At 36.8% G+C, this 21,153-nt stretch overlaps 1 protein-coding gene and 4 pseudogenes across 2 annotated transcripts; 3 read left to right on the forward strand and 2 right to left on the reverse strand.

The window, feature by feature from the left end:
- Positions 1 to 2,493: 2,493 nt before the first annotated feature.
- On the forward strand, positions 2,494 to 3,425 carry LOC109131203 (F-box protein At5g25290 pseudogene; annotated as a pseudogene).
- A 1,018-nt stretch (positions 3,426 to 4,443) lies between these two features.
- Positions 4,444 to 11,930, forward strand: LOC104772588 (putative L-type lectin-domain containing receptor kinase V.1 pseudogene; annotated as a pseudogene).
- Positions 11,931 to 11,970: 40 nt separating this feature from the next.
- Positions 11,971 to 13,144, reverse strand: LOC147918953 (uncharacterized). Its single transcript, XM_087506646.1, has 4 exons — positions 12,998 to 13,144; positions 12,489 to 12,914; positions 12,357 to 12,397; positions 11,971 to 12,264 (listed from the first exon to the last, which is right to left on the reverse strand). Exons 1-3 carry the CDS (start codon positions 13,013 to 13,015, stop codon positions 12,371 to 12,373), a joined length of 471 nt encoding a protein of 156 aa, XP_087362772.1. The 5' UTR covers positions 13,016 to 13,144; the 3' UTR covers positions 11,971 to 12,264; positions 12,357 to 12,370.
- Positions 13,145 to 13,377: 233 nt separating this feature from the next.
- LOC104772589 (rop guanine nucleotide exchange factor 5-like) lies at positions 13,378 to 16,099 on the reverse strand (annotated as a pseudogene). Its single transcript, XR_015592257.1, has 8 exons — positions 15,948 to 16,099; positions 15,613 to 15,878; positions 15,407 to 15,523; positions 15,164 to 15,318; positions 15,006 to 15,080; positions 14,647 to 14,917; positions 14,173 to 14,564; positions 13,378 to 14,084 (listed from the first exon to the last, which is right to left on the reverse strand). The product of XR_015592257.1 is annotated as a rop guanine nucleotide exchange factor 5-like (transcript).
- Positions 16,100 to 17,611: 1,512 nt separating this feature from the next.
- LOC147918954 (F-box protein At5g25290 pseudogene) lies at positions 17,612 to 20,635 on the forward strand (annotated as a pseudogene).
- The last annotated feature ends 518 nt before the right edge of the window (positions 20,636 to 21,153 follow it).

Here is a 21,153-nt window from a genome sequence, read left to right on the forward strand (position 1 = left end):
ACCATGTCTTCTTCAGTTAGGTTTGCTTGCAACTTGAGATCTTTTGCTTTGCTTTTGCAAACATCATCCTTGTGTCCAATCTTACCACAATGATGACACTTCCCTTTGAACTTCCTCTCAAGGTTGCTCTTCTTGAAGTTTGGTCCAGATGACACCTTCAACGGTTTATGAGGAATAGAGATCCCTTTACCCTTGCCTTTAAACTTGGCCTTATGCTCAGCTACATGAACATCATGCCCTTGGCTTTGAGCATCCGAATGAGCTCCACGATTGTTGTCCTCAACTCTCAACTGACGGATGAGATCATCAAGAGACATTGCCTTACGCTTGAAGTTAAGGTAATGCTTGAAATTCAACCAGCCTGGTGGTAGCTTCTCGATCAGGCAATTCGTCTTGAAGACATTGCAGATCGACATCCCTTCCAAATCGATCTCCTGAAAGATGCGTTGAAGAGCCTCCACTTGTTCCATAATTGGTTTGGAATCCACCATCTTGAAGTTCAGGAACTTCGTAGTTGAGAATTTCTGCATCCCAGACTCATCAGTCTTGTACTTGGTCTCCAAATCTAGCCACAATGCTTTTGAAGTCTTGTACATACTGTAGAGGTCATACAGATCATTGACCAAACGGTTCAGAATCTGACCTTTGCAACAGTAGTCTCCTTGATCCCAACTATCCATACTTCCAACCACATACACGTCAGTGTCACCTTGTGGAAGCGTTGGTGGATCCTCTGTGAGGTACCTTTCCATGTTCATGCTGGCCAAGTAGTAGTGCATCTTGTTTTGCCATGTTTTGAACCCAGCTTTGCCATCGAACTTATCTGGCATCATCCCTTGGGAAGCCGAAGGTGGTATTCCCATGTGGGTTGATCCATTACCGAACAGATTTCGGCGCACGTTTTCCATACCCGAATCGGTAAGCTTCGTCTTTTCAAGTTCTTTAGCAAGGCGTAAAGCCAACTCCGCAGGAGTTTCAACAGGGGTTGCAGGAACCCTAGCACCATCAACGTTGTTGGTGTTGTCTCCAGACATTTTTCTGTTTCACAATAAACAGATCTGATTAATATATTAATCAAACAATTCAAGTAATTAAATTACACTGAATAGTTTTGCAAACTCGCTTAACAAGCGTTCGCAGAAACTTGTTTCACAAACTCACTCCATTAAGAGCGTTCGTGGAAACCAGAGTGAGTAGAGAAGAAAGAATTAAATTAAAAGCGTTCTTCAAAAACTTTCCGTGTAAGCACCGAAAGATGAAAGCAAAAACAGTTTTTCAGAAGATTTTGAAATCGTTTTTAAAATAAAAAAAATTCGATAAATTCTCAATCCGTTTAAAGCGATAAGCAGAAAGCGGAGTTTTTTAATTAAGACTGTTAGGAGCGCAAAAATCGAATTGAGAAAATATGTGAATTATATTTAAATTAACGAAATCAGAAACGAATTACAACAGCATAATATAAAGCAGTAAATAAATCACGGAGGCAAGATATGATATCTCTTTCCTTAATTCAATAAATCGGCCGTAAGTGCTTTCGGACAATCACGATTTATGAATCCCAGGATACAACCGATCACGAACTATTACAGTAGCACACCAATAATAGAACTCAAGCGAACAGATCTACGTTATACTCTCGAGACTACTAAACTAAGAACTTACTTGGACTAAGCAAGGGAGAGGGAGAGAGAGATCTTCAGAGGAAGGAGTGTTTCTGTTTTTGTGTGTGAAAAATAATGAGAGGTTATGTCTCTATATATAGTGGAAGGAGGGAACTCTCAAGAAAATATTCAGTGAATATTCTCGGAGTGCTGTCCAAGTTTGCTTGGAGTTCACACCAAGTCTTTCCAAAAAATTAAATGGGCCTACATCAGTCTCAAGCGCCAAAAAGCCCAAAAATCCAAAAGCCCAAGAGACCACAGCCCGCGTCCGAGACCAGCCCGGCCGGGCCGGGCCCGGCCCGCGTCCAGCCCATCCCGCATCCATGCTCGGCCCGGTTCGGTTTGGTTCGCGTGTGGGAACCTTCCCTCTTCCTTCTACACACTTTTGAAACTAGAAGAGTGTGAAACTATATATATATATGAGTGAAAAATCAACCATATTTCCGATGTGGGATATTTCCCAAACCATCCCAAGTAGCTCACTTCACACTCTTATTTCTCATTCAAATCAACTCCGTTTTGGACGTATGAGTATACCATCTTGTAGTACTCGTTACCAGCTTTCCATTTCACTATTGACCAGACAATTCCGATCAGCCATTTGGCCGGAATTTGGCCGGAAAGTCTCCGGAAAGTCATTGTCCCAAAACCTGCAATTTTCTGAAACTTGTTTCTGAAAATTCAGTTCCAACAATTACATGTTAGAAGCTTGTATAGAGCGGTAGCGTTAGAACGAGTTTTTCTTGTCTGGTTGGAGTTGATAACGCAAAGCAGAAGTAATAACCCTATTTTACATTCTCTTGCTCATTTGCTTATTTTGTATGATAAAAGCATGAAGACTCCTAATTTTGCCTTCCGGTCGGACCTCCCTATGGACATCTTGACATCTGTGTTCAAACGTTTGAGTTTTGTTGATTTACACCGCGCTAAGATTGTGTGTCTCAATTGGTATTCGTGTTCAAAACAAACGTTGCTCTGTAAAAAAAGACATCCATGGCTGATTCTGTTTCCAGAGAACGATGTTTGTAGTCTGTATAACCCGGATGAAGGTAGGGTTTACAAAACAAAAAGAGACTTTTCAGGGATCAGATTCTTGGAAAACTCAGGTAACTGGTTCTTGGTTCTTGATTCCAAATCTAAGCTCTACATCATAAATTTGTTTAGCGAGAAACATATCGATCTTCCACCTTTAGAGTCGATGAAGAGGGATCACTATAGTCTTGAACGAGTCGGAGATAATGAATTCAAGGAGGTAGTAGTATTCGGATTTGGACGTCCCTCAGTTACCATCCTCAATGCGAAAGATCTAACAAGAATGATGATACCCTTATGCCATTTCGTCCGCGTGATTATGTTTATGAAACAATTAGCTATAACATTGCAGTTACAACATCAGGAGAGGTTTTGTTGGTTGAGATCTACTTTTACAAAACAACAATGCAGAGGAGGTTCAGTCTTTTCAAGAAGGATCCTAATCCAGACCCGGATGCTATTTTGAACAACCCGAACCCGCTTGTTGAGGTATATTCTCTAGGTGATGAGGCACTGCTTCTTGATTTGGGCATCACCGTGCCTGCTGACCATACCCTTGGCATCGAGCCAAACTCTATCTATTTTACCCGTCATGACCGTGCTTGTAAACGTGGCTTGGAACCTTCATGCCTTGACATATGTGTGTTCAACCTTGCAACAAAGAACCTCAAACGCTTCCCCGGTCTCTCCAACTTGTGGCTCACGGATGCTCGATGGTTTCTCCCGTCATGATCTTGATTTGTTTTACTTTTCTTGGAGAGATCACACTTTTTCTCTTCTGTTATATTTTAATTTTATGTGTATCGAATAAGCTTTGGAGACATATTCAACACTGGAAACTTTTTCTTTTTGCAGTTTTGTTTTTAACTGACATTAATCTAACCCATATATAACAACAATCTGAATAAATGCCACCAAAATTTATGTTTTTTTAATCGTATTTTTAGATAATTTTCCAAAAAAAATCTGTAAAAAATTCTGATTGTGTGTATTACGAAAAGTTGCAATTGTTCATTTGTTTTTTTTGTTGTAAAACATCAATTGTTCATTATAGAGTTGTGTATCTTCGAATATTCATATATTTTGAAATATATATATACTAGATTAGGACCCATCCGATGTGCGGCTTTAGAGTTTATAGAATAAAATTAAATTTAACAAAGAATATAAAGTAAATATTTTAGTAAATAAAAACTATCTATAAAAGTAAATAGATACACCGAGGTGTCTAATGTGATATTTGGTGTAAAAGGTGCGACTATGCGGTTGAGATTATTAATCACTTTTTTTTTGAATTCTCTCGGTCGTGTGAAGTTTGAGATTTATCTCCGACTCTAGTCTCGTTTGAGGGATTTCCATATGAGTTGGTGTAATCGAAGTTGAACAGGGTGATATTGATCAAGTTTTTCAATTACCATAGATTTTATGGGCAATCTGGAAGGCCATAAAAAGTTTTTCAAGGTTTAGAGATTGAGACAAATGATATAATTAGTCAGGCTTTTGGCGATAAGTTAGCCTGGGAAGAGGCGCTCTCTTTTGCGGCGGTCATGTCAGCTCCATCTCCGACTTTGGATGTCCAGGTTTTTTCACCTTGTTGTCAGATTGATGGTTCTTGGAAACCAACCAATGTGCATTCAGGATTGGGATGGTGGTGTTACGTTGGTGAGGAGCGAACCTTGTTGTTGGGGGCCAAGTGTCTAAGATAGAGCCCCTCTCCCTGCATTTGGAGTTAAAAGTGTTGTTGTGGGCAATGGAATGGATACGTGCTGCAGGGATTGCTTGTCAATATTTCGAGACTAATAGTGCTGAGTTACTCACTATGGTGCAGTACCTTGAAGACTGGTCGTCCTTCTCCAACCTGCTCAATGAGTTTAACTCACTGGAGTCCTTCCCACTATTCTCCATCTCTTGGATCCCGCGTGCATCAAATACGAAGGCAGATTGTCTTGTTCGTGCTTCGCATTCTCTTATCTCTATAGTTTCTTTTGTAAACCCCTTCTCTCTGGCTTGTGCAACTAACCGAGGAATTTCCTTTTAATTTATTGTTTGGTTGAAAAAAGAAAGTAATATAGATACACTTTTAGTTAAAGAAAATAGTTTTAGATGAGTTCAAAGTTATTAAAATTAAATTAAATTTAACAAAGAATATATGTTTAATTCTTTTCGTAAAGAAAAACAATATATAAAAGTAAAGAGATAAACTTTTAGTTATAGAAAATAGTTGTTTTTTTTTTGCTATAATACACTAATGTATAACCATTTACAAATCTACTATCTACATTACCACTAAAAAAGTATTTGTACAAACAAATATATTTTACTGTTAAAATATACTCTTTAGTCTTTACTACTACCAACAAATTATTTGTATGAACACATTAAATAACCTATTATATATCTCTTCACTTTAACATTTTTATAGTTACAAAAACGCATATGTATTCTTACATACTCTTATCTTATATATTACATTAGCAGTCTTTTTGAATAAATTATTTGATTGGTGAATAAAATATGAGACGATCTATTTTTTCTTTTTTTATTTTTCACTTCAACAATATTTTTCTTTATGTAAAGGTGAGTATTTACATTTTTTTAGAAACATTAATTAATTGTATAATTTTCACAGTCATTTTTTTATCTTATATAAAAAGTAATCATTTTTCTTATAAAATTAGCAACTTAAAATTAAAATAAGTAAACATATTATAATTTCAAATTTTGTGATATATATATATATATATTTATAATTTCCTTATAATGATCTTTTCTAAAATTTAAAGCTGTTTAAATTTTATAATTTTTTATAATTGCCTTTTAATATTTTTAGAACTGTTAAAAATAAAACTTTTGTTTTACATTTGGAAGTTTACAAAGGTTTTTTTCTTTAAAGGAATTTATATAAAATTAACTTTTCTTTTCTCTATTCTACTTTTATGTAAAACCTTTTTATGGTAGGTTTTGAATTTTAACATTTTTATTTTAAATTTTTCTAATAAATTTAGAATTGACATGTGTTAACATCTGATTGATACAATTGACACGTGTCACGATCTTATTTTGACATCAAGCTTTATATAATAAGATAGGTCTGTTTGAACTGTTTTTTTTTTTTTTGCCATGACTAAATGAAAATAATATAAATTTTCTAACTTATTCTCTAGAATTCATTCTTTTAAAAGCAAAGAAATTCCTCCTATTCTTAATTTAACAAAAGATTTTTGGAATGATGAATATGATTTATAACTTTTAGTTAATTTTAAATATAAAAATTTAAAAAAAAATACCTAGAGTTTTTTTTTCTAAGAGTTAGATGGATTATATAGTGAGTTTTTAGATTTGACTCTTGAGTCTTGTATAATATGACAAGTTTTTTTTTCAACTTTTCTTATCGATGTGACATTTGACGTTTTATTTTTGCGACACATGTATTTTACGTTAATTTGAAGTTTGATCCTTTAAATTTATTTACTTAGAAAAGTATTCATTTCTTTTATCTTCCTTTACCAAATCTTTAATTATTTTTGGTTTGTATTGTTTAGTATTATTTCATAGCAAGAATCTATATAGTTTACTTTGGTCCAAGAAAAAGTAATCCATCTTACAAGAATATATTTCATCTATTTTAATTTATACCATTTATAAATTCCTCACTAATTTCTCTTTAAATTTCTTTACGAAGAAAATTGTTCATTTATTTTCTTTTCGTCTACCAAATTTTTAATTATTTTTGGGTTTTTAATTTAGTATTACTTCATAGCAAGAATCTCTAAAGTTTACTTTTGTTAAAGAAAAAGTAATTTATTTTACAAGAATATTCTATTTTGTTTTTACAATTTATAAATTCCTCACTAATTTTTTTCTCACAACTTTAGCTTTATTACCAAACTATTTTTATCGGTTTCACTTGTCAATATTTACTATATATTAAACTATAATAAAGTATATTTAACTATATATGTCATTATGAGAAATTTTCGTTTGGCACCACTCAATTTTTTTAACATGTGTCAATTTTTTTCTTAATTAAATAAAAATACACATTATTGCTAAAACTAAATTGTCTACACACATTTATTTAGTTTGGGACATTTTATTTGTTCAGTTTCTTTAGGTTACATTTACTTCGCTCAATCAATTACCTTTAAGACATTATGCATATGACAAAATTAATTACAATTAATATGTTTTATAACTGTATTTATTGTCATGAATGTGTTTACTCAGAGTAATGTGTCAATGGAATTTTTTTTACAAACTGCAAACAATGTTTAGTATTTAGAGTATAAGATTAAAAGCTCGTGACAAAAAAAAAAGATTAAAAGCATGATGCTAATTTTAGAATTTTAGAAATGATGTGATAAATTTAAAAACAAAACTTATTTTTATGCAATTTGTGAAAATTGTCCATCTTTTAACACTCTTCTGTAACGCCCGTGTCTCCAAAAAAAAAAGAAAATTTGTGTGTATGTCGGGAATTGGAGTAAAGCTGGTTTAATTTTAGTTGGTTTATTAACTTGATTGAGTTATTAATTAAATTAGAACTGGTTTAATTAATTCTTAGTTTAGTTTAATTGTGGTTTAATCGATTTAAACCAAGAAACCCTATCGTTCCCTTTAGAAACGGTCTACGCCTATTTTCTTCTCGGGGGGGGGGGGGGGGGGGGGACGTTGGTCGATGGTCGCCACCAGAGAGATGAAAGGAGAGAGAAGCTCGATGGTGGTAAGAGGAAGAGAGGGGATGAGTTCGGTTTCGGGGTTAGAGAAAGAGCTAAACTATGGTTCGTGAGAGGAGAGAAGGGCGAGGTGGTGTTGGCGTGTGATGAAGAGGGGATCGAGACTGGACCCTCGTTGCGTACAGCTTGTGCCCTCGTGTGTAACGTTTTCACCGGAGAGTAAACCGGTGATGCCGAGAAAGGTAAATGGCTTAGCTCGATTGTGTTGCCGTTGTGGTTTGTTATGTTGTTCGTGTTGGTTGCCGCCGTTTGTGAACCACGAGACTCTCGTTGTGAACAACCTGTGTCTTCGCGTGTCACGTCTTCATCGGAGGGCAAACCATTGTTGTGAACAACCCCTTAACTCTCGTGTATGTTGTTGTGTTATGTGAGTCGCTGATTTGTGAGTTTGGTGGTCATGGGAGAGGATCGTATTTTCTTAGTGGTCTGAGTTCGCTGATTATTAAAGTGATTATGTAATCGTAAGAGAGAAAGTGTTTTGTCATGATTGTTCTAGTTGCCACCACCGTTGTTGTTGTGGCTGGCTCGTGTTTGTAATAGTCAGTGTATGTAATGGCTTACGTTGATCAATGTTTGGGTAAAGAGATAAAAGGCGTAGAGCCTGGTTTGGTGGTGATGTAAGGAGGAGAGGGATGAGCCGTGCGTGTATATCAGTATATGCATACATGTAAGCATCTCCTTCTCCATGGAGTTGTTTGTGTTCGTGTTGTCTTCCGACTCAAGAGGAGGAGAAGCAACGTGAGTCCTACAGCAAGGGATGTTGTTATCAAAAAGGAGAGAGAGACGCGATGGATGAGCCGTGCGTGTATATCAGTATATGCATACATGTAAGCATCTCCTTCTCCATGGAGTTGTTTGTGTTCGTGTTGTCTTCCGACTCAAGAGGAGGAGAAGCAACGTGAGTCCTACAGCAAGGGATGTTGTTATCAAAAAGGAGAGAGAGACGCGATGGAGTCATGACGCATATGAGAGAGAGAGACGCGGCGGAGGTGGGGAAGCCTCTTGTGGGTCTGGATAGTCATGTTATGGCTGTGTAAATCTTCTCTAGTGATGGGAGAACAGAGCAGAGTGAACAGAACTGAAGAGGAGAAAGAAAGTGAAAGAAGGTTGGAGATAAAGGCAGTGTGGAGTAGCACTTTGTAGGCTCGCCAGAGCCGGATCTTATATTGGTTTGGAAAGGTGATTATACTGGCGTGATCTCCATCATGCCAAGAGTCAACAGAATCTGAAATATTTTCATTTGGAGTTGATATCGTGGAGTTATGTTCGTGACTTCCTGGACAAGTAATTCGCTGAAACTGTGAAATCTGGGGCAAGTATGAACCTTAGAAACTGTTCCGAGATAGCTCTTTCTAGGCGGCATTTGGCGGTTCAAACCTTGTCTGATCGTGAAGAAATTTGGTAGAGAGACTCGTCATAGTCCGGGCTTCATATCCAACGGTGGAACTCCGATTTCAACGGTTAGTTTATGAATTATTCGAGTGTTTATATAAGCTTTTGTATGGATTGAATTGTGTGAAGTTGTGTTGTTGGTTGAACCAACAAGCTCGGTTCGAGCTAGAACCTCTGTAAGCTTATGGAGCAAGGTCATGGTGGTTGTAGAACCAAGTTAGAGCTCAGGAATGCCGGGTTAAAGCTAAGACGGTGAATCGATGGATTCGTCGGAGAAGTGTTTCCGTGGCTGGACGAAATAAAGTATTCCAGCCCACCTCTCTTGTTACTCGGTCGCTAGGGGTGGTTGGTTGTGCGACTCAGTAACTAGATGAGGTGGTGTTTGGGATACATGCTTAAGTGGCTTGTTCGGGTGGATCATGAAGTGGCCAGTTGGAGGAGTAATCAGAGTCTATAAATGTAAAATGCTTGTGGAGCTGAAGTACGTTTGTATGATTACTATTAGTAGCTGGAGAGTATGAAATAGTTTGCTTTAGCTAGTATTTGTGGAACTTTTAAGTAAGAAGCGGTTAACGCCGGTTGTCTTGTCAGAATTATGGGGTTCCGATGAGAATGTTTACCGTGTGTCCGGTGTAAGGATTGGGAATCCGGGTGCGGTTGTTTCACCTTCATAATTATAACTTATATATATTTAAATTATTTTCAAGGAATATATAAATAGTATAAGATTAAAAGCATGATGCTATTTTAAGAATTTTAGAAATGATGTGTTAAATTTTTTTGGGGTACGTTAGATTTAATTGGTATATTTAGTTGTAGTGTTGGTACACTTATGGTTAAAGTAGATTAATTAGATAGATATATGATTGCGTTAGATTAAGTTGGTAGAGGAACTGCCTTTGATGATAGACTTATGTGTTGAGCGGGTAGATCGATAGACTTAAAAGGTAGGGAAGATATTTATGGTAGACTAATGGCCCGTTGCAACAAATATATGTGACAGACTTAGTCCTTAACAGATATTTTTGGTATACTTTCTTTGTTTTTTGAAATAGTTTTAGTAGTGTAATGGTAGACTTCTAATTTGTGGTAGATTAAGTAGGCATTTGTGACAGCTGTAAGTCTTACCAGAATAATACGAATTTGTTTGATCAAGCAAAGACAGTATAAAGTTGCGATAGACTTATAGGAGGATCTATATAACTCACTTTTTATAGGTTTTTAAGTTAGAAATCAGATGTTGAGATGAAAATCTATAATAGTTGAGTAAAAATCCCACAAATGAAACAAAAAAAATAGACATAAGTCATGAAAAAATAAAGTGAGGCAGGAGAAATTAGGGTTTTCAGCCGTATGTTAGAAGTAGAAGACGAGGATATTCTGGTAATTTTGGGTTCATTAAACCTAAAATCGAACGTGTACGTACATATAAACGTGTACGTACATATGAACGCATACGTACACAAGTTATGAACGCATACATACATATGAACACACAAATTGTTTACAAACAAAACATTCAAAACATGTACGTACACAAGTTATTTTAATGTAACATTCAAAACAAGTACTTATGTGAGAAACGTGATAGCAATCATCATAAAGCGAACTATGTCATTCAATCTTGTTTGAGACTAATTAGGGAGATAAGTGAAACAATCACACATAAAGATATGTATAACTAAAAGGTGTATTATCACATTCTCTCACCATATTCTCACAATGACAATTAAATCCACCGTTGAGTATAGTTATAGAAGTGTCAAACCCACCATTGAACATAGTTATATAGGTGTCAAAAATATAAGATATGCATGTTGCAGTTTGGGTGTACGTACATAACGTTTTTTTGTTTAATGTATGTTGCAGTTTGGTGTATGTACAAACGTTCTTGAGATTAGTGTACGTACATAATCAGGAGTCATCATACTCATCATCTTCAGTCTCAGCTTATGGCTTTTCCTGAAGAGGAAGAAGCTACTAGAAGTTCTTGAAGACTGGGAGGTATAGTTTGGTCCTCATAGGTTTGCTTTTAAAGATCTACACACTGCAACAAAGGGTTTCAAGGATACTGAGATTCTCGGTAAAGGAGGATTTGGGAAAGTCTATAAAGATACCTTACCAGTTTACAACGTAGAGATTGCGGTGAAGATGGTTTCTCATGATTCAAGACAAGGAATGAGAAGTTCATTACTGAGATTGCAACCATTGGGCGTCTCAGACACCCTAACTTAGTTTGGCTACAGGGTTATTGCAGACACAAAGGTGAACTCTACTTGGTGTATGATTGTATGCCAAAAGGAAGCCTTGATAAGTTCCTCTACCACCGACAGATAATGAGTCTTGAATGGTCACAAAGATTCAAGATTATTAAAGACGTAGCTTCTGGACTTTGTTACTTGCACCAACAATGGGTGCAGGTGATTATCCACATGGATATTAAACCAGCCAATGTCCTCCTTGACGCTAATATGAAGGCAAAACTTGGTGACTTTGGTCTCGCAAAGCTCTGTGATCATGGGATTGATCCTCAGACCTCTCATGTGGCAGGTACCTTTTTGTATTTTGCTTATTTCTGTTAGTCTCAAAAAGGATCTTTCTTTCATAATGTTGTTGATTTGAAGGAACACTTGGGTATATTTCACCTGAGCTCTCAAGAACAGGAAAGGCAAGTACAAGTTCAGATGTATTTGCACTCGGTGTAGTGATGCTAGAGATTGCTTACGGGAGAAACCTATATTGCCACGAGCATCGCAAATCGAGATGGTACTTACTGATTGGGTGCTAGAGTGTTGGGAGAATGGAGATATCATGCAGGTTCTTGATCATAAGATTGGAGATGAGTGTGTTGAGGAGCAAGCAGCACTTATTCTGAAACTCGGCTTACTCTGTTCACATTCGGTAGCAGCCATCAGACTGAATATGTACAGCATCGTTAAATTCTTGGACAGTGTGGCTCAGCTTCCTGATAACTTACTTGACATTTTCTAAGCTCGAGAAGTTTATCCAGGTCTTGTTATCTCAGGTGAAACAACTGATTCTCCTGAGTCCAGTTCCATTGTTCCCTTGACCTTCACTGAATCTTTCGTCTCTCATGGACGCTAAAAGAAACCCATATGGTCTTGTAGGTTCTTGATTTATCTTGAATATGTAAGTCTTAAAACTGATTGTAATAATTTTTCTAGTGTGTAAGACAAATATATACAAAAAAGAATAACAGAACTCCCAGGAAAAAATCATATGATTGGTATATAAGTATGGTAATAACATCATCCTCACGTTTATTATATAAGAGGAAAAAGGTGGAGACAGTTTGGTATGGTCATGGTCATCAACATGTTACCTCCTTCTGTTTCTCTGTTGTCCTGTTGCTTTTTGATACAAAAGATGAAGAACGGTGAGAGTTGGAATCTTTTCTCTTTGTGCCATCTGATTTTGCAAGTCTGTTTCAGGACAAGAACACAAATTTAGGACTCAAAACAAGACATAGAAAAGTTCTAGAATGGTGATGCATGAGCAAAGTGAGTTTCAATACCTGCTATTTTCTGACTAGTAGTACATTTTTTTTGCAGGAACCTGGTTTAAACGTACGTTGGTAGCGTTGATCAACGTTTAGTTACTAATTAATAGAATCTTTACCACTTGATGAAACACTATTAGACTATACCTGCTTTGGAGATGTATTTTGTCCATCACCAGAAGGTTTAATTTGGTCAAACCTCTTCTGAAAAGACTTAAATGCACGTCTAACAATGTCCTTATCTCCCATTCGTTCCATGATCAAGGATTTTCTTGTTGTTGCAATGACAGTAGGATCAGAGCCTGGCTGATCTAGATTGAGAGAAATGGGCAATGACTTTGTAGCGGTGTGTCTCTTTCTCGGTAGAGTCGACACAGTTTCCTTCTTTACTGAAGGGCGAGAAGTAGATATTGAAGCTGGCTTGGACACTCTTAGAGTTGAAAACCCTGAAGCCTTTGAGACAGTTGATGCTGCTTTATTTACTTCCTTTGTCAGGCTTTTCTCCTTGCTTGGTTGATTTTTCCTAGTGGTTACAACCTTGCTCGTTCCCGGTTTCTTAGTCACCTGACTAGGCTGTAAGACACAAGACACAGTCATTTGAAGAAAATATGAGAAATCACTCATTCAATCATATAAGGAAGCTAATGGTATTTTACCTTAGGAGAGCCTCTCATATGGTTTGTTTGCACATTTTTATTTGTCTTCTTGATTGGATTATGATTTTTCTATTTCTTTGTCTCCTTCCTTGGATCGAATCAGTTTGAATCCACCAGTTAATATTCCAGATAAAAACACACATGTGCCTAACTCAGACATCAAAACTTAAATCAGAAGCCAAAACCAAAAAGATTTACAAGTACCATATCAAGCATAAGAATCATTCTCATTTCTCCATCACATCATCATACAAACATACCTAAATCCTAACTGTATCAAATTCATGGAACCAAAAAAACAAAACCATGTTTCTAACGAGTAAAAGCATATAACATAAGAGACACATAGATAAAAAGTGTAGAAGGGACCAGAATCAGAGTTGGTGAGAGTCTGTTACGGCTACTTCCATTCTTTAATCTGGTTTGGTTTGCAAAAGTAGACACACTTTACCATTGGAAATAAGACAAACACACTACAAGTAATAATAATATCAAACAAAACAAATCCATGTCTGCGTCTATTATACACTCGTCTCTATTGAGTTGCTAAAAGGTCTTAAGAGACGGTGTACTTTGGAGGACCTTTTTGATGTACTAATGTTGAGTTTCTTTTCTTCTCTTCTTCACCTTTGCTGATCTGGTTCATCACACTTGTATCTGAACTATCTGAAGGACTCACGCATATTTTCAGTTTTGATTCCATGCCAAGATAATTGTTCAAGACTCTTCTTATTCCAAATCCTCGAGAAGGAAGAAGACCTTTCTCACTGACTTTGTTAGTGTCCTTGCTGGAGTAAGGTGTCCTCCTCTCTCCTTTCTTGGTGCTAATCAATGAAGGTGAGAAGCCTGGTATTGTTGAGAAGCTTGTTCTGTATGGAGTTCCTAATGCGGATATTAGATAAGGGATTGGTACCACTTTCTTGTGAGCTATAATGCTGCTGACCGTTGGATTTGGCAACATATTGTTATCCTCTGATTGTTTTGTTAAGTCATCCACGTAGAGTAAATCATCGATTCGTGCTACGATGTTTGATGCTAAGCTTTCAACTGTCCTCGAGTAGCTTTCGAGGATTGATTTCCTAATATCCTGAAATATTTCAAACGACAGTTTATATAAGTAAGAACAAGCAAAGCCACTCTATAATGTAGACAGAGAAAATGATTGGTTTTTGGACCTTGTTCCATTGAATCTTGCTAATGTCTAGAGAAGTCTGAGTTAGAGATGGAAACCCCTGTTTCAAGCAACGTAAGAGAGTTTCAGATCTCTCCACAAGCAACCCCCTTTTGTCACCAGTAGCCATACGTTCTTTGACCATATCCCATGATAACCTTGGAGTAGTAGAGCCTGCAGTATTATTGTTGTTGTTGACTCCAAGTTTTGTTTCTACTCTTCTGCGCCAAACATATATCGAAGCTTCCACACGGTTTGCAATATCAAGAGAAATATGCTCAAAGGACAGATCAAGGCAGTCAAGTAGACACTCAGCAGAAAACTTCTCAGATGTTATGTACTTGTAAATAACATCCCCAAGACAGGACCTACCGTTCTGTGCCAAAAGTTTAATGTCAGAATACTAAATTTCTTCAAAAGATTGTTTAAAAAGGATGCTCTGAATGAAAGATATAGAACCTTTGGAAGGATTTCAATTATGATTCGGGAACATCCATTTCGGTTAAAACAAGGCTGTTAATTGCCATTGCAGCTTTAAGTATCTGCGTTGCACATTCCCTCTTGTGATTCAATTATGTTCTTGCTTCTTCAGTAAGACCATTAGGAGCTAAACGAGGGACAGACAACCACCATTTCTCCTCTTGACGCTGAATCTTTCTGCGGAAAGAAGCTGAGCCATCGTTTTCAGAAGCTACAATCCCTTGATCAACGTACCAGAACTCAGTTTTCTTGAAACTCGCCAATATATCCTATTGCAAACATAAATTTATATCTGAAATCAAGAAAAGGTTTCACTTGAGAAGATCATCTGTATAAGAAAGGTTGAGTGAAACTCACGAGAAGCATATTGTCCAGTTTACGAAGAGCAGGGAGGTTGATGAAAATATCAAATCTTGGTCGACAAGTCATGACCTGAAGAAGAAGATCCACATACTGAATCATTTAAAATTCCAGTAAATGCAATTGCAATAGTTTACAAAAATCAAATACTTTACCTCAAACTTTTTGCCGTCTTGGTAAGTTTGTGTTGAAGGTGTTAACTCAACGATGTGATCATTAACACTAAGTATCCACTCCATTTCTCTTCTCCACATCTCCTTCTTTTCCCTCGGTAGCGGCTCTAACCTCCATAGTTGCCCAAATATCGTAGCTAAAACAAGAAACATTTATTTCAACACTTTGAAATATCTTGAGTTCAAACAAACAAAGACAAGATAGTCTTTTTTTTTTTAACTTACCACAGAGATTAGTGATAGCGTTGGAGATGGCTAAAGCCGTACACACGCCTTTACTAGAACCTGACATATCTTCACCAAGCAACAACTTTGCAAATCTCTCCTTCATAATATCCACATCTAATTTCAAAATCAAGATCTTAAGAACATTCTCAACTAAAATTCTGAAAAGGAAAAAAGTTTCAATTTTTATTTTGTTCCACACTAACCTGTAACAGTCATGTCTTTCCCTTTAAAACCAGAATCATCGTGAATGGTCGATGTCTTATGATCTAATCTAACATTCTCCTTAAAATTCTTTCGAAACGAAGCTTTTCTAATAGGCCAACCAAGAATCTGCGACGGTGGTGGCGGAGAAGATGAAGCGACGGTGGTGCCGGAGGAGGAGGAGGAGGAGGAGGAGCTCTCGCAGCTCGTAGTGCTTCTCTCCTTTGACTATGTTGTTACTACATCTTCCACAACCGAGTGAGTCAAACTGAGTCAAACTGCTTCTTTTCTTCTAGAAGTGGAAATCTCGCAACGGGCTCTCTAGATCAGACCTCGCCTGTTCCTATTATTGTTCATGGGAAGATCACAAATCCCAATTACACCAAACGGCGCCGGAGAAGAAGAAGAAGATGATGATGATGGGTTAAGTTGATTCGATAACAAATACTCCAGCTTTGGGGTAACAGCAAAGGCGTTAGAAACCGCCATATATTCCGAGTTTATAAAGCAAGCAATCTCAGTTAATCGTGGTAATTGGTATACGGGTCCGCCTCCGAGTCGACTCCAGAGAACCGCCGCTCTGCAACACATGTCCCAGCCACCATGGATGCGTCACTGCCGCGTTGCTTGTCAGAAACCCACCGCTGCGCTGACGGGAGTGAAAGATTGCTCACTCTTGTTGTTGCTGCTCCGACGATAATTCAGGCAAAATAAAAACTAGATCCGAAACTTTGTTCTCGAGAGAGAAAGTGAACAGTGAACCCATGGAATATTTGTCAAGCTCTGATAATTTTGTTTCTTTTGCCATGATTTTATCAAATTAGAAGGAATCAATCTGGTGTTTTTTGCCAACCCAAATTTTAGAGAATCCCAAAAAAATCAGAAATCTATCCTTCAAGATTTTTGTGTTCCTTTCTCTTAACAATCAAAGACAATTTTAAATGTAAATGACATTACTGTAATAAAAGAAACAACCTTGGTTTAGAAGTAATAATCAAACTTTTCTGTATTGTTTTAGTAACTCGGTTTTCATAACGTGTTATTATTGTAATAAGACTACTTTTTAGTAATATTCTAGCTAATTTAGCTTTTTTTTTTTTTTTTTTGGGTAAACATTAAATTTTCGTAAAACTTTAGGAATCTCTTCTTTGAGTCAATTCTAAGTTCAACGAGGTTTCATTAATTCGTGTAATGATAATTGGGTTTGTTTGTTTCAAACAATAGCATAGGAATTATATATGAATCCCTTGGTTCTGAAATTACACGTTGTAGCTTACGTATATAACGATAGCGTTACATAATTTGCTACAACTCAAGCCATAGTTTGCTCCAGGAACAATAATAATAATGTCGGTTGATTTTATAATTCCCGGTTAAGTTGTAAACCCGGTTTAGTTTTGGTACAGTCAAGTGACATCAACCCACTAGGGTTATGGTGTGCGCCGTATCCTAAAATCAATCAAAGAAGTATTTTCTAAAATCTCTCTTTACTCTGTCACTCAACTACTACTATCCACCTTGAATCCAGTAGCCTCGAGGTGGTTTTCTTACTTCATATCATCTCGGTGAGGACCGATTCGGGATCTATCTTGCTGTTTCATAGTTGTACGACTCATGATTCAAATATGATTGTTGATTTTAATGGTTCCCTATCTAAGTTTTGAAGATTACTTTGAATCAGAGCTAATGAAGCTTATATAGAACGATTACATTCTCTTGCTCGTTTGCTTACTTTTGATCAATGCATATTTTTCGAGGAACAGATAATAACCCTATTTTACATTCTCTTGCTCATTTGCTTATTTTGTATGATAAAAGCATGAAGACTCCTAATTCTAGCCACTGGTCGGAGCTTCCTATGGACAAGAAGGTTTCAAAAATTTGCCATTTCCTCCGTCAAATCCTGGGCGTGATTTTTATGAAAAAACAATTACCTATAACATTGCTGTTACGACATCAGGAGAGGTTTTGTTGGTCGAGATCTACTTTTACGAAACAACAATGCGTAGGAGGTTCAGTCTCTTCAAGAAGGATCCTAATCCAGACCCTGATGCTATTAACAACGATCCGAACCCGCTTGTTGAGGTACATTCTCTAGGTAATGAGGCAATGCTTCTTGATTTGGGTATCACCGTGCCTGCTGACCATACCCTTGGTATCGAACCAAACTCTATCTATTTCACCCGTCATGACCGTACTTTTAAGCGAGGCAAAAAACCTTCATGCCTGGACATATGTGTGTTCAACCTTGCAACAAAGAACCTCAAACGCTTCCCTGGTCTCTACAACTTAAACTTCACAGATGCTCGATGGTTTCTCCCCTCATGATCTTGATTTGTTTTTCTTTTCTTGGAGAGTTCACACATTTTCTCTTCTGTTATAATTCTTTTTATATTCTATGTGTATCGAATAAGCTTTGAAAACATATTAAGGACTAAAAACATGATATACCTCCAACTTAAAGCTCATGGATGCTCGATGGTTTCTTCCGTCTTGATTTGTTTCTTTCTGCATTCCTTTGTAGTGTTCTTAAGAGATTTTTTACACCTTATGTTTTTAATGTCTAGTCGTCTTTTCTTTTTGATCTTCTCAAAACGTACAGGTGAATATTGAAACATTAGAAATCAAGATATTATAAACATTGACACTGAACCTTTTAGCTGCCGGAAATGTGTTTATTTTATTTTATTTTATTTGAACTTTAAAAACAATCAATTACTTTTCTTCTATAGACTATATAGACTTCCCATATTCGTATGAGTTAATTTAATTATACCACCGGTTCTGTATATTTATATTCTCTAAATCGGTTTAATTACTACCACCGGTTATGTATGTTTATATTCTCTTAACCGGAAGATCATCACGTATCCAGTATAAATATACTCTTTGTATAGATTATACCTAACAATATAGCATCTTTTTATCCTTTTTTTTTTGGCAAAACAAAACGCACCGTAATTACGCATCTGTCTCTCTTTCTACCAACCCAAAAAAAACCCATGAAGCATAGACAATTTTGAGTTCTTTGATCATCACTTCATTACAGTAATTGCGGATTCAGTATCTTCTGTGTTTTGAGGTTATTTTTTAGAATTCCAAGGTTTGTTCTTCTCCCAGCTTGTTTTGTTCCTTGGTTTCGATTGATATCTTAGGGTTCTCGATCGGTTTTTGCTCGTTTCACTCTGATTCGTGTTTTTGATATTTGGGTTTGGTTCGTGCCATTGGAATTATATGCATGTTAGAAGCTTATACATAGCTATATGAGGGTTTAGAGTATAGGGCCTCTAGGCTCATGCATAGCGATTTAAAGGTTTAAGGTTTATGCTAATCATAGCGAGCCCCTTCCTATTACATGTTAATTAGAACGATTTATTCTTGTCTGGTTGGAGTTGACAACGCAAAGCTGAAGTAATAACCCTTATTTACATTCTCTTGCTCGTTTGCTTATTTTGTATGATAAAAGCATGAAGACTCCTAATTTTGGCTTCTGGTCGGACCTCCCTATGGACATCTTGAGATCTGTGTTTGAACGTTTGAGTTTTGTGGACATCTTGAGATCTGTGTTCTTCTCCCAGCTTGTTTTGTTCCTTGGTTTCAATTGATATCTTAAGGTTCTCGATCGGTTTTTGCTCGTTTCACTCTGATTCGTGTTTTTGATATTTGGGTTTGGTTCGTGCCATTGGAATTATATGCATGTTAGAAGCTTATACATAGCTATATGAGGGTTTAGAGTATAGGGCCTCTAGGCTCATGCATAGCGATTTAAAGGTTTAAAGTTTAGGCTAATCATAGCGAGCCTAATTTTGGCTTACTTTGTATGATAAAAGCATAACTCCTAATTCTGGCTTCTGGTCGGAGCTCCCTATGGACATCTTGACATCTGTGTTTGAACGTTTGAGTTTTGTGGACTTACACCGCGCTAAGATTGTGTGTTTGAATTGGTATTCATGTTCGAAACAAACGGAACTCTGTAAAAGAAGATCTCCATGGCTGATTCTGTTTCCAGAGAACGATATTTGTGCTCTGTATAACCCGGATGAAGCTAGGGTTTACAAAACTAAACGTGACTTTTCAGGGATCCGATTCTTGGCAAATTCAGGTGAATGGTTCTTGGTTATAGATTCTAAATCCAAGCTCTATATCATAAAATTGTTTAGCGAGAAATAGATTGATCTTCCACCTCTAGAGTCAATGAAGAGTGACTACTATAGTCTTGAACGAGTCGGAGATAGTGAATTCAAGGATGTAAGATATTATTCCTCATCAGCTGTCATGCATTATAATGCGGAAGAGCTAAGAGGTCTTTTGTGGCTAGATGAGAAGAAAGACGAGTACATCGTAGTATGGTACTTCAATAAGAGTTACTTGCGTATGATTCACTATATAGCCGTTTGCAAGAACGGAGAAGATCATTACCGTGAGGTTTTAACAGGCATGTGGTTACCAGACTTTTGCCATATGGTGGTACTCGAGCGTGGTGGTGATAGTCTTTACGTTTCAATGAGTTATCATGTCATTCAAAAACTGGATTTGTTTGGACAAGAAGATTCCGAATATTCGAACGAGAAATATAGATTAGTACCATTTCATTCGCCAGGTCCTCTGAGTGGTGATAAAAAAACAGTTAGCATTAACATTGTTGTTACAATATCAGGAGAGGTTTTGTTGGTCGAGAACATCTTTTGTGGAAGAACAATGCATAGGATCTTCCGTCTATACAAAAAGGATCCTAATACAGACCCCGCTAGTATTATCGAAAACCGGATCCCGTTTTTTGAGGTTGATTCTCTAGGTGATGCGGCACTGCTTCTTGATTTGGGTATCACCGTGCCTGCTGACCATACTCTTGGCATCGAACCAAACTCCATCTATTTCACCCGTTATGACCGTACTTTTAAGCGAGGCAAAAAACCTTCATGCCTGGACATATGTGTGTTCAACCTTGCAACAAAGAACCTCAGATGCTTCCCTGGTCTCTCCAACTTAAAGCTCACGGATGCTCGTTGGTTTCTCCCCTCATGATCTTGATTTGCTTTCTTTTCTTGGAGAGTTTCACAATTTTTCTCTTCTGTTTATAATTCATTTTATTTTCTATGTATAAAATATGCTTTGAAAACATATTCTGGACATGGTGACTAAAAACATCAAAAATATCAATTCTTCATAGACACTGAAAACTTTTTTTGCAATTTTTTTTTAACTCGCATTACTTTAATTTAATCTTATACTCAATGTCTAATCTATCTAAAAACGTCGTCATTGCCCCTTTTTTTATGCGGAATCAGTAACTATGCACCGCGAACATGCATGGTGATACCAAGTGTGAGATCTTATGTATCGAGAGGTTAGTTGTTCAGCCAGCTTGTGCAATTCTAGGTACTGAAATATACATGTTAGAAGCTTATACATATAGCAACTATTCAATTTGATGATTACTTTGAATCAGAGGTTATAATGAAGGGATTGCATTTTCTTTAATCAGGGTTCTGAAATTACTGTGATTTTTTTTGGGATAGATTCTTGTTTTGATGTTATGCTGA

This window comes from Camelina sativa, chromosome 20 (genome assembly GCF_030686135.1).
Source record: "Camelina sativa cultivar CO46 ecotype springtype chromosome 20, ASM3068613v1".
NCBI classification, from domain to species: Eukaryota; Viridiplantae; Streptophyta; class Magnoliopsida; order Brassicales; family Brassicaceae; genus Camelina; species Camelina sativa.